General features: G+C 36.5%; 1 protein-coding gene across 2 annotated transcripts in view; it reads right to left on the bottom strand.

Annotated features, from left to right (window-relative positions):
* The window catches only part of DHX9 (DExH-box helicase 9), a 59,068-nt gene that overhangs the window by 23,199 nt on the left and 22,883 nt on the right, over positions 1 to 12,986 (bottom strand). Inside the window, exons 4-12 of one of the 2 annotated variants that reach the window (XM_025430027.3) lie at positions 9,041 to 9,155; positions 7,951 to 8,063; positions 7,026 to 7,174; positions 4,662 to 4,708; positions 2,759 to 2,895; positions 2,346 to 2,435; positions 2,088 to 2,249; positions 1,867 to 1,944; positions 903 to 1,094 (exon numbers count right to left, since the gene is read on the bottom strand). In XM_025430027.3, the coding sequence (XP_025285812.1) occupies positions 903 to 1,094; positions 1,867 to 1,944; positions 2,088 to 2,249; positions 2,346 to 2,435; positions 2,759 to 2,895; positions 4,662 to 4,708; positions 7,026 to 7,174; positions 7,951 to 8,063; positions 9,041 to 9,155 (1,083 nt within the window). Of the gene's footprint in view, positions 1 to 902; positions 1,095 to 1,866; positions 1,945 to 2,087; positions 2,250 to 2,345; positions 2,436 to 2,758; positions 2,896 to 4,661; positions 4,709 to 5,503; positions 5,641 to 7,025; positions 7,175 to 7,950; positions 8,064 to 9,040; positions 9,156 to 12,986 lie in introns of those variants that run through there. The other variant, XM_035718769.2, reaches the window with a different exon arrangement.

The following is a 12,986-nucleotide window of genomic DNA, read 5'->3' as shown; positions in this document are numbered from 1 at the left end:
AATCAAGATCTACATCAATTTCAAAAATTTTTAAATTTAAAATTTTGCTATTTTGAGGTTCACAACTCCTCCCCAAGTATCAGCTATGTGTCCCAGGTTAAGAGTCCCTAAGTCAAGGTCTGAGGCTGCCTAAGAGGTGGTATCTGGCTTCTTTCTATATAGTGTTCTCCTTCTAAGTGCCAGAAGTACAGGGTTAGAATGGACGGGAACTGCTTCAACCCAAGGCTTGAAAGGGCTAATTAGTTCTTCCCTAAGCTCTGGGACAAACTCACATGCATCACTTATTGCTGGTAAGGTAATACAATGTAGTAGTTAAATGAAGCAAATCGTTTGGTTTTGAATCCTAGTTCCACTACTTCCTGTGTTAATAACTTGGGCAATTTATTTAGTTCTTTGTGCCTTAGTTTAATGAAGGAGAAATACTAAATAAGAAAATATGTACATCTTAGAGTCATAATAAACTTCAAATGAGTTTAGAAAATACCAACTGTTTCAAATAGAACCTGGCATACATAAAGCATTCAGTTAGAGTCAACCATTACCTGTTTTGTTGGCTTGCCTACTCTTGCTCTGAGTAGTAAGGTGGATCTTAAGATGGAGAGGACCAACATTTACATATTAACTTAAGGAAAAAATATTCTCAGTCTTGTCTGATTCTAGGACCAAAGATTACCTCTAGCCCAGACAAGAAGAATCATTTACATGGTTCAGTTCAGCTTATCAGTGAAGGAGATTAGAACCAGACTTAACTTCTTTTAAAAAAAAAAAAAAAATTTAAAGGGCCTAATGTGGCTACAAAGGGGAGTTACAAAGAACTAGAAATAGCCTGGCCTCTAGGTGTTTCCACCTCTCAAACTCTATCAACACCAGACACCCCCCTTGTAAGCTGGCTCACTACTTACCTGAGTTACTACAATGTTACACTCTGCTGCTCGGTCATTCTGGATGAAGTCATCTAGAATAAACTGTGGAACTTGTGTGGTTTTACCACATCCAGTAGCACCTCGGATAATGACAACCGAATTTTGACTAATTGCTTCCAGGATTTCACTTTCAAATTTCTTCACAGGCAGCAACTCTCTCTCCTGTAAGATCTTTTTTTTGGGGGGGTGAGAGAAAGAGGAGAGAGAAGAGAGTAAGAGAGTGTGTGTGTGGAGGTGTGGGGCTGGGGAGAGGGCAGGGCAAGGGGAGAGAATCTTAAATAGACTCCGCGCTGAGCACATAGCCCAACATGGGGCTCAGTCTCATGGCCCTGAGATTGTAACTTGGGCTAAAACCAAGAGTCAGGACACCCAACCAGGTAAGCCACCCAGGCGCTCCCCTAAGATCTGTTTCAGAAAAGCTCCACAGCAGTCGAAGTTTTACCAACATATACATTAGAAGCGACTGTCTTAATCCTAAAAAAAAATTTCCCATCTCTATGAAAACATTCCTTCCCACTGGCTTCATACTCAAAAATATATATTTTCATAAAACAACGTATATATTTTTATCTCTAACAGAATATATGCTTCTCTTCACTGAATTTGTGAAGACTCTCTTTTGTGGCTTTGTCCACATCCTTATTTTCCTCCTTTCTCCCTGGACATTCCATACATTCCCCTTCTTACAACATTTTAATGTTGTTTTACCTTAAAAATAGTGAAAAACACCAAAAAAACTTATCTGAATCTCCATTACATTAAGAATCCCAGGCCCTTAACTCAAAAGCAATTATCTTCAGAGGTACCTACAATTAGAAGTTTGGTAAATACCTTTGATCTACCTCCCTAGAAAGGACAAAATGTATTATTCACTATTCTTTTGCCCATACCTAGAAAGTTCTGAACTCTGGGGACCATATGTCTAAATACTTCAATGACTTACTGCTGGCAAATCATGATCCTGTTCCAGCTGGTACATTAACTCATTCTTGAGGTCCATGCTTATTTGTTCTGGAGTAGCCTATAAAATGGTAAGGCAACAGTAAAACAAAAGCACATAACAGCTTCAAATTAAAAACATTTTTAAAAATCTAGAGATCTTAATGAAATATATTCAAAAGTAAAACACAAGGAGTCTGAGCTCAAAAACAATGATGGACTTACATAAGCCAGGGGCCCCTCATCAATGTTGCTACTAGTCCAAGGATTCCAATTAGACTGTGGAGGTGACCAAGGAACCACGCCCATTTGGTTTTGTCGCTGAGATGGCTCAAAGTGAGCCAATTTGCCAAGGTTCAGTACCACAGGCATAAAAGGATCATCAGGCTATTAAAAAATAAGAAAAACAAAAAAAGCAATACCAGTTGCTTGTCTGACTAGGAATGTTCAATACAAAGGTGAACTAAATAATTATATGCTTACTGGGGGCACGATCTCAAGATTTAGCTCCTGAATGATGTTTTGCAGCTGATGTTCTAAGTCTTGTGAGAGATTAACTTTGTAAGGCTCCACCTACAGAAAAAGGATAGCCATAAGAATTACATAACAAACATATGAGCAGTACTCAAATCTACCAGAGTTAAGGCCATGTAGTCAGCATTAAGCCTCAATATTCCTAAAGCCAACAATGAGTCAGTTCCCCATGAAAAGAATAATGATTATTTACTTATTGCCTACTCTGAACACAGTATCATGCCAGACAGATGATCATTCCATTTCCATTTCTTGAAATAAGATTCTAAGAATTATGAATTAAACTTCTTTAGCCAAATACTAATAAAAAGCTAAATGGAATTGCAAAATATCCCTCTGGGCTACTAAGTCTAAAGACTCACTGTCTCTCCTTCTTTCTTCTTTGTAAGTCCAGAGTAAGCTTCAATTACTCCAAGGTGGTAGAGTTGTCTGACAAGTGACAGGGCACAGGACTGTGCTGCCAGTTTTTTATTTGATCCATGTTCACGTGCGAAAATCCCTATAATTTAAGTTCAAGATTACCAAAGACGATAGGATAAATCATCTGAGCAAAGAAACATCTCATCATGACAACTAGGGTCTTAGGTACAAAAGTCTCTCTAAAATACAGAGTATATTACAGACTTTTTCATGCTAATTGCTAACCAAAAGCAATTCCATTAACAGCATATTAAATAACCATCTTGATTATAGGCAGATACTAAGATATGGACAAATCATTATAAAAGCAGAAAACTTATTTCTACCAAGTTGTCATTAATATTGCCTGGTGTTAAAACAATGAAAAAAAAATGCGGTTTAACTTTTGAAAAGCAAAACAAAGAAAGAAATGAAAATGGGTCCAAAGTAGTGACTGAGACCAGGAGTTGGCAATCTTCTATAAAGAATCAGATCATAAATAGTTTAGGTTTGGCAGGCCACACAGTTTGTCACAGCCACTCAACTCTGCCTAAAGCATGAAAGCATCCATAGACAACACAGAAACTAGGGTTTTACAAACGGGGCCAGGAACTAAAAACGGCTTATATATTTTTAAAGTGTTGTAAAAATAAGACAAAAATAACAATGGGTGATAGATGTGACCCGCAAAGCTTAAAATACTTACAATCTGGCCTTTTATCAAAGTTTGTTAGCCCCTGACATAAACAAATAAGCATCGCTGTGTTCTAATAAAATTTTGTTCATAAAACAGGTAGTGGGCTGTATTTGGCCAGAGGCCTACAGTTTGCTGATCCTGGCACCAGACTGAAGCCAACTACTACTCAAATTCTTAAAGAAAATGCCAATACAAAGTTTTTCTCCTCCAGTATCATTCAACTTTAAGAGATGGCTTAAGGCAAGGAAGGGCCACAGATACCTTCAGGCCTACTAGCCAATTTAGTCAAATTAATTCTGAAGGTCAGATCAACTGTACAAGTTGGACTGTCTTTAGCCTCTTTCCCTTAACATCCCACCCAAAGTCTAACTTATTTATAAAGTCTAACTTATTTATAAAGTCTAGGATAAAAAAATTCAACATCAACTCCTGATGATTCATTTGAACGTTTGATTTTATGAGGAAAGTCTTTCACACATTATACATTTAAATTCTTAGTGGCAGTTGCAGAATTCTCCATCTGAAAAAAATCTTAGGCCATTTCTCTCAATCTGCAGATAAGTAAATGAAGTCCCACCAACGTCAGTAACAAAACCAGGTACAAAGAGCCAGTTCCTTACTTTCATGCATAACACACTGCCTGCTTTAAATTTACTGTCTAAGAACAGCAAATACCTGATCATATCTTTGCCTTTTCACTTCCTTTATGAATAACCCCAATCCATTACTGTTTTCTCGGGCTAACTTTTTCACCTCTTCTTGACTCTGTGACTCTTAAATGCACATCCACCTTGAGGTTTCAAATGTTATCATCCAATATATTTCTAAATTTCACCTAGCTACCTGAACAAATTAAAAAAAGACTTTTATGTAGAGAGATTTAAAAAAAAAAAATGCTCTCTGACACTAGTGGGCTCCTAAGTAGTCTACCTGCCATCTCTTACCCTTTGAAATACACTACCAGCAATGATCCTTTTTTTTTTTTTTACATGCAAACTGGGAAACCGGGCCCTCTAATTCATATAATTACTAATATTCTAAAAAAACCCCAGGATGCTACCTTTCAATTAATACTCCAACTAATAAAGCTTATATTTATGTGGCTGAAGACTTTAATGTATTACTCCACTATATAAGATTCAAAGTAGCAGGGAAACAGTAACACTTACTTCTGCCCAGCTGCTTGATATAAATGGTCATTTCTGCAATAAAGCTCCTGTAAGAACATATACAAACAAGGTTAGGAATTCCACTGTTAGAAATTTCTAAATCCAGGACTCCCAAATCAGGCAGGCTTTCCAACTGCTTAGGCAAGTCACAGCAAAAAAACCATTGTAAACACTTATTTCTGTTCAATCCTAGAACAAATCAAGTATATGTAAACTTCAAATAATGTACATGGCACAAGACAACTATAATCAAAGTTGACAAGCCAACTGTTCATGAAAAGAAAATGTTAAGGTTTTAGATTCTGTGTTTACTTACTCCAAAGGTTGCAGTCTCAATGGCTAGAACACAAAGGAATTTTCCATTTAGCCTGGGGCCAAGAAATAACACAGGCCCCAAATTCTTTAAATTACAGTTTTGATTATTTTATTGCTTTGCATGGGCCACCCATTAATGACTTCTTTCTGTTAAGCTAGATATATGCATGCATGCACACATACACATGAACATACAAACACTAGGCTTGTATCTGTGGCTCCTGAGGCAGGGGTCTGCTATCTGCCTGCAGTTGGAAGCAGCCCTTGATGACAAAAAAACTTAGCTTATTTATATCACACTTATTTAAATCAGAGAACAAAATGTTTTTGGAAATTGCTAGCAGATTCTAGGGGATGAACTTAGGCCTCAATAAAGCATAAACTGTCCTTTGAAAACTATATGCTTTCTGATCCTTCCACTGGTCAGGTACATTCTAGCCTTGACTTTGTGCTGTGAATAAAAGGTTAGGTAAGGCTTAAGAAAAAAATAAATGTTAGACTCCTTCCTATACCTCTTGTGAACTGACCTTCAGGCACAGCGGCTTCAGGGGTCAAAGGCCACTGGCTTTCAGGGGAACAACATCCACCCTTTCATTAATGACACCGATGCCAGTATGTTTCTCAGCCAGGCTTAAAGTCAGCACTCAATCTCATTCTCCTCCACCTAGGGGGAACAGCGACACCAGAAATCAGTTTACAATAGTTTTCCATGTGATTGCTTAGTTCAGCCTAAGCAGCAGCACATGTGTGTATGAACACAGACCTCTGGTGTTGCTGTCTGTTATGCCTTTAAATAAAGGACATACAAGGAGATGCTGTGTCCTAGCTCCCCCAACTGTCTCTGCCTCCCTCCCTGTCATATCCTGAATTCTTCATTTCTTTGTATCAGGAGTCAATGATAAAACATTGGTATCAAAACATGTTTACAACAAGCTCCAGACACATTTATCTGTTCTTAAAATCACCAAGTGCTACTAATAAGCTAAATCAGTTCAGAAGGACAAAATATTAAAGAAAAATTAATAAATGGATCCTTCCTTTATAACCTCTGAGGGTTTTAAAAAATCTGATGTCAAATTAAGTATCTGAGAATTCAGGAATGAACAAGTAGTAGAAGGCAGGGGGAGCCATGCTCTGAACATCATCTTGACCATAGTGTCAAAGTTTTATTTTAGTAATAATGATTTTAGGATTACTAGATGTATTGGAGGGAGAACACTCTGATTTTCAAGGAAAATACTTTTAATGTATTTTGAGTAATTTTTTATAAATAAAGGACAGCAAATTAAATCATCCAGAAGGTTTCCACTATAGCCTTCTTTACCTTCCAATAAAAATACAGTGCCCCCAGAAGAGTCTAATCCATATGAGCCTTCCTGGGAGTAATAATTACTACACCCTGGAATGCTCTCAGGAAGAATAGCAAGCAGGCTGAGAAACATACTGTCAACTATTACAATGACCTCCTTTTATGTTTTTATTTATTTAACAGAATAAAAGTAGGCTAATTTAACTCACATACAAAGACTGAAGCTATCCTTCAGCTTCACAATAAGCCCTTAAACACTTCAACGGAACTCTTAAGAGTTGGCAACTTTCAAAGCTAAAGGAAAATATGGATCTAGATGCAATACAGTCTACCTAAGACTTTGGAACTGAAGTGTCTAACCTGACCCATTAAAGAAATAAATCCTTGTAACTACCTTCAACAATACCACAGTGAATAAACTCACCACCTAGGGCTGATTTTTAAATCACGGACAAACCACCACTTGTGGCTATGATTTGCCTCTCAGATACAAATGAGAACCTCAAAAGTCTAGCAACACAAATGACAGATTTTGCCGAACTAAAAATCATCCTAAGTGAAAATCATGGTAAACTACTAATTACAAATCAGTGACAATTTTTCTTGTGCAAAGTATCTTCTTTTCACAATTCTCACTGCCAATCCACAAACTGAATCAGATAAAACAAACAAAAATAGAACAATGACTATACAAAACAACTCTAACTTACTATAGAAGGAAAAGACTGAAACAAGCAAACCTGTTGTGATCAGGACCCACTTGGGTGTACTTATATTCTCCTTGGATCTTTTCCTTTTGGAAATACTGGTTCAGACGAGCCTTAGCATTTTCCAATGTCCAGTTTCCATGAAGTCCAGCATTTAAATCCACTTCTTCTGATTCTAAAGTCTATGGAATCAATAATTACAGTTGGCTGCATTAATTTTAGTTTCGTTATGCATGTCTAAGGTATAAAAATATATAACAGTATCTTCTTTGTATCATCCCTTATAATGCAAAAACTTTTTTAGGATTTTATTCATTTATTCAAGAGACACACACAGAGAGGCAGAGACACAGGCAGGAGGAGAAGCAGGCTCCATGCAGGGAGTCTAATGTGGGACTTGATCCTGGGTGTCCAGGATCAGGCCCTGGGCTGAAGGCAGCGCTAAACCACTGAGCCACCTGGGCTGCCCGCAAAAACTATTTTTAATGCTCCTATTCCTAGTCAAAATTGAACTAGAATTAGTTTCTGCTGCATCTGGTGATCCTATTATATAAACAAGCTATTAGTTAATGTACTGTGTATTTACATTATTCCTAAGAAACCTTGACAAATTTTCTCGTGTTGGCTTTTAATACTTAATAAGCTTTTCTATGAAGACATATTTACTCCGAGTGCTCAGGAAATGAAGTTTACTAAGGTAACTAATTATATTTCCTGTAAAACAGTTGGGGACACATTGTACCACCAGAAAAATACGGTTTTATTTCATAGGCAGTTCTAGTGATCAATTATAATGTGTAGCTTAGGGTTATGTTGTCTTGTATGAACAAGCAGCCTCAAGTAATGACTTAAAGAGAATCACTAAATTATTAAGTTGTGAGTATCTTAAGCCTTGCAGTGAACCAAGTACTAAGTCACAATCCTGGATATGTGACAAAGAGTGATATGATAATCTTACCGCTTGTACTTCTTGTTCTTCCTTTCTTGAATAATAATCTTTCAAGTTCGCTCCTCGATCCCAGGTGGGCCCAGGAGGACCATAGCCAGAGGCCCCGATTCCAGAATTATTTTCTATTAGGAAGAAAATTATTGTATTCTTAATTAATCAAACTGTAGGAAGATCCTAAATATTTTAAAGAGTATTCTTAGATTTTGGTATTCTATAACCCAAAGCCAAAATTTCAATTATTTGGAAATGTGCCCCAAATCTTCATGATTTACTTGAAAAGTGTTTCATGATTGAAATAGAGGTGTAAATTGATAATTCCAAGGCTGGTATGTAGGGAGGAGATACTAGCAATTATCATAAGTGACTGACAATCTAGCATACATTTTCAAGTTCATTAAAATTAAGTTCATTAACTGATTAAATTTGTTAAAACCACTTCTTTGCTAAATATGACCTTGAGAGAAACCTGTTAGCGCTAATGATGGGGATAAGTAGAAGCTAAAAAGGTGTAAGAAAGTGATGAGTCTTGGGAAGAAAGCAGAGTAGCTAAAAACAGCTAATACTGCCTGATTATTAACTCTACGAAGTCTATGACATGCTTTTTAAAAAATTCATTCCTCACAACAATCTTATGAAATAAATACTACTGATATTTTCATTTCATAAATACTGGATCTGAGACTTAAATAACTTGACAAGAACCTAGTTAATCTATCCTATGCAGACCAGACCAATAAAAGCTTTGATAATACACAGAATTCAGAAACACTTTGGACCCACAAGGTATAAATCTACAATATATTTGATAGGAATAAGTTAGAAACAAGAAAGGATAATAAATAAGACCCTTTAATAAAATGTCCTAGCTTGTACAAAATCTATCCAGAAATAAAAATTAGTAATGACAGCAAGGAATTAAGCTATGTCACACTTTGTAAGAGAAATCACTGGTGATATTTGTAAATTTATGAAGGCCTTGGGTTGTCTTGACATTAGGAATTTTACTGCAGTTTTCTCTATCCAAATGAGAAAGAGATGAGGACCAAGAAGGATCATGTGTATCTTACCACCATCATATGCACACAATCAAGTCTCTCACCTGCCTTAAGAGCCAAATGTGGAGGAAGAGGCCCTCCCATGGTTGTTGGTAAACCTCCACCCATAGTTGCTGCGGAGTCAGGTGTATCAGTAAGTGGAGGTGGAGGAGGTGCTACCTGCAAGAGGAAAAGTCAGGACAGGGTGAGTAATTTCACCCTCACAGACTAGTAAATTTTTTTATATTTAAAAAGAGGCCCATGAGTCACCCCTTCCTAACCCTGTAATAGTAATATGTTTTCAATAATTATAAAATTATGTTCTCACTTGAGGCAGAAAAGAAGGGTAGTAAAAATTACTTGTTAATTCGCCACCTGGAAATTTTACACGTGTAATATATAAACACATACAGTTTTTAAAAAGAAAGTAGGATTGGTTTATGGTGTATAGCTAACTTTTTTCCATTTAGTAGTTTTATAAATTCATTCCACATTCATGAAGTATCTGTTAGGAACCTGCTATAGAGTCGACATTGTTCTGGGTACGGAGGATAAAATGAACAAAAGAGATGGATGTTCTGTACTTAAAGCCATATCCAAATATTCTAATTCTTACAGAACTAAATAATGAATAAAGTACGTCAAGTATAACAATACTATAGAGAAAAATGAAGTGAAAAAGAGAAATATGGACTGTGTGAGAACACTAAAGTGAACTGGCAAAGCCATACTTCTAGGTTACACATGAAAAAAAAAAATGAAACGAGTGAGGATACAACCAAGAGTATGGGGAGGTGAGATTTCCAGAGATTATGTTCCAAGAAAGATATAAAATATTTTATGTACATATTCTACCTTTTATTTTTTTAAAGATCTGAGAGTGAGCACGCTAGAGAGAGAGAGAGAGACAGACAAAGAGCACACACACAAGCACAAACAGGAGGGAGGGGCAGAGGGAAAGGGAGAAGCAAATGCCCCGCTGAGCAGAGAGTCAAGAAAGGGGCTGGATCCCAGGACCCTGGGATCATCACCTGGGCTGAAGGCAGATGCTTAACTGACTGAGCCACCCAAATGCCGCTCATCTTCTGCTTCTTTAAAGATTAATCTATATGAATTTTAATGATTTACTATTCCATTGTATGGATGTAGTACATATAACTCAAGCTATACCATGTTGATGAACATTTAGCTTACAGCCAATCTTAAATTGTGAAACAACACTGCCATAAACCCTTTGTACTTTGGCTTATTCCTTTCAGGAAAGATTTACTTAAGTAAAATTCCTAGGTCAAAAGCCATCAACATTTTAAAAAGCACCATAGTGCATTACTGAAAGCTTGGACTTCTGTATGTGCTCCTGCACTATATATCTGACAATCTATTTCTTCACATCGTCTCCAATTCTGGGAATTACATCAAGTGTTTTACATCTTTACCAATATTAGTTTATTTAGTTTTTTGTTACAGTAGCCTATCATTTTAATTTACATTTTCTCTGCCTTTTATTCTATCTGGATATTTGTTGTTCTAATTTCTAAGAATTTAACATTTCAGTGCTATTCATTTCACTCTTTGTTAAAGATACAAGCTGCAAATAATTTTTGCTATCCTTTTCCAACTTTGTTAATGCTGCTTATTGACCAAAAGTTATTTTGTTTTTTTTTTTTTAAGATTTTATTTATTTATTCATGAGAGACACACAGAGAGAAGGCAGAGATATAGGAAGAGGGAGGAGAAGCAGGCTCCATGCAGGGAGCCCAATGTGGGACTCAATCCCAGGACTCCAGGATCACGCCCTGAGCCAAAGGCAGACACTCAACTGCTGAGCCACCCAGGCATCCCTTGTCTTTGTTTCTGTGGTCAAATCTAGTTTCTGCCTGTGAGATCCTTCATAATATGGCCTTTCCTGTCCAAGACCTATTCTGCAATATTTTCATATATGTGTTTATAAATATTTTTTCATTTGGAGATAGCATCATGTAAATATAGTTACTGTTATCTTACAATAATTAGAATTCTTTATTAATATGTGGACCATTTATTCTAACCTTTAAAAATTCTTCTTGGCTATTTTTCAGCATTATTTTTCCTAACTTCTCTAATTTATCACATAATGTTAAACGTATAAAAATTTAGGGCTGTTCTCAGGGAGAACAGCCTTTCTTACAAGAAGTAACTGGTATCTTACGATAACAGAACTCCCACTCAGAAACAGTATATGGCTCTACATTTCATAAAGTCTTCTATCTGTTGAGACAATTCTCCAGATATCCTGTGGTTCTCTAAGTCTTACTTAACATCTTTTCGAGAATGTCTGAATAGCAAATAACCTTGGAAGGTAAAGATAGTATTTTCCTCCAGGGTAGGAAGCAGATTTGTTTCCTATTGAGGATAGTAAAGGTAGGGAGGGTGGCAGGTTTGCCAGCAGCCCCTTTCTAAGACTGAGGGTTTCTTAAACTCAGAAGTACCTCAAGCGTAATACAAACTCAATGTGCCCTCAGTATCCACATGGATCTGTTCCATATTGTCCCCAAAAGTTTTAGGGATACGTGGGAACCAACACAAACATGAAGTACACACTGCCTGCTATTCTATGAGTAATAATACCATTTTGTCTCTGACTCAGAATCTTGTGTCCTCAGCAAGCAGGCTGAAATCATTAGACTGCAAGTATGGTAAAATCTCAGGGCTCTTTATAAGACTTCATGATCTATCCTTCAATAAAAATCTGTTACACTGTTCTTAAAGGTCCATGATTTTCACTTAGGATGATTTTTAGAAGGTCTGCAATTTAATTTTTATATTTAAACTACACAGTCTTAAATTCTTTGTAATTTCACTATTACAGTGAATAGGATTTTTCCCAATTAAATTCTTTATAATAGTTCTACCGATTTTTTTCTCTTATATACCCCTATTTTTTATTTACTGCATGACACTGAGATTGGTGGTGACCGTGCTTGGTCTTTGTCTTAACTTTACAGTACAGAAATCCCCCTAGGGCAATGCATCTCAAACTGTCTGTAATGAAGAACTGGGTTTTCCCCCACCTAATCCACTGGAAACAATATTCTTGTATATATACAAAAAATGGACTCCTACTAGAATATAAAACACATACAAAATACAAGCCCAAGTTTTCTAATTATCAGATTCAACAAATGTAAAATTGCTGTCACAATTCCATTAGTATTTTTAAATGTGCAGGCATTTCTGAACTTAATTCCTTAACATTCTGAACAGCACTACTCTAAGACTTGTTTTTAGTACAGGGTATACTATTATTGTTGTTATTTATTATTTTTTTTATTTTTTATTTTTTTAAACTTTTTTTATTTTTATTTATTTATTCATGATAGTCACAGATAGAGAGAGAGAGAGAGGCAGAGACATAGGCAGAGGGAGAAGCAGGCTCCATGCACCGGGAGCCCGACGTGGGATTCGATCCCAGGTCTCCAGGATCGCGCCCTGGGCCAAAGGCAGGCGCCAAACCACTGCGCCACCCAGGGATCCCCTATTTTTAAATTATTTTTTATTATTTTTATTTTTTATTATTTATTATTATTTTTTATTTTTTTTTATTATTTTTTTTTATTTTTAAAGAGATTTTATTTTAAGGAATCTTTACACCCAATGTGGGGCTTTAACTCAGAAACCTGCGATCAAGAGTGTGTTTACCAATTCAGCCAGCTAAGCACACCTATTATTTTTAGATGATACTTTTCAACATTATCAATGAAGTATTTTCCTACTCCATTTCCTAAAGTACTTTATTGGTAATAAGCATTTGGTTTTATAAAAATTAAAAAAAAAAAAAGATTTATGAGAGAGGGGGAGAGAGAGAGAGAGAGGCGAGCACACGAGTGCATGAACGAGGGGAGAGGCAGAAGGAAAAGTGGAGTGGACTCCCCACTGAGCAGGGAGACTGAGTGGGGCTTGATCCCCCTGAAATCATGGCCTGGGCTGAAGGCAGACATTTAACTTACTAAGCCACCTAAGCAGCCTTCAAAT

The sequence above is a fragment of the Canis lupus genome, chromosome 7 (assembly GCF_003254725.2).
Source record: "Canis lupus dingo isolate Sandy chromosome 7, ASM325472v2, whole genome shotgun sequence".
NCBI classification, from domain to species: Eukaryota; Metazoa; Chordata; class Mammalia; order Carnivora; family Canidae; genus Canis; species Canis lupus.
The sequence above is the reverse complement of the archived record's forward strand: the minus strand, read 5'-3'. Positions and strand labels throughout refer to the sequence as shown.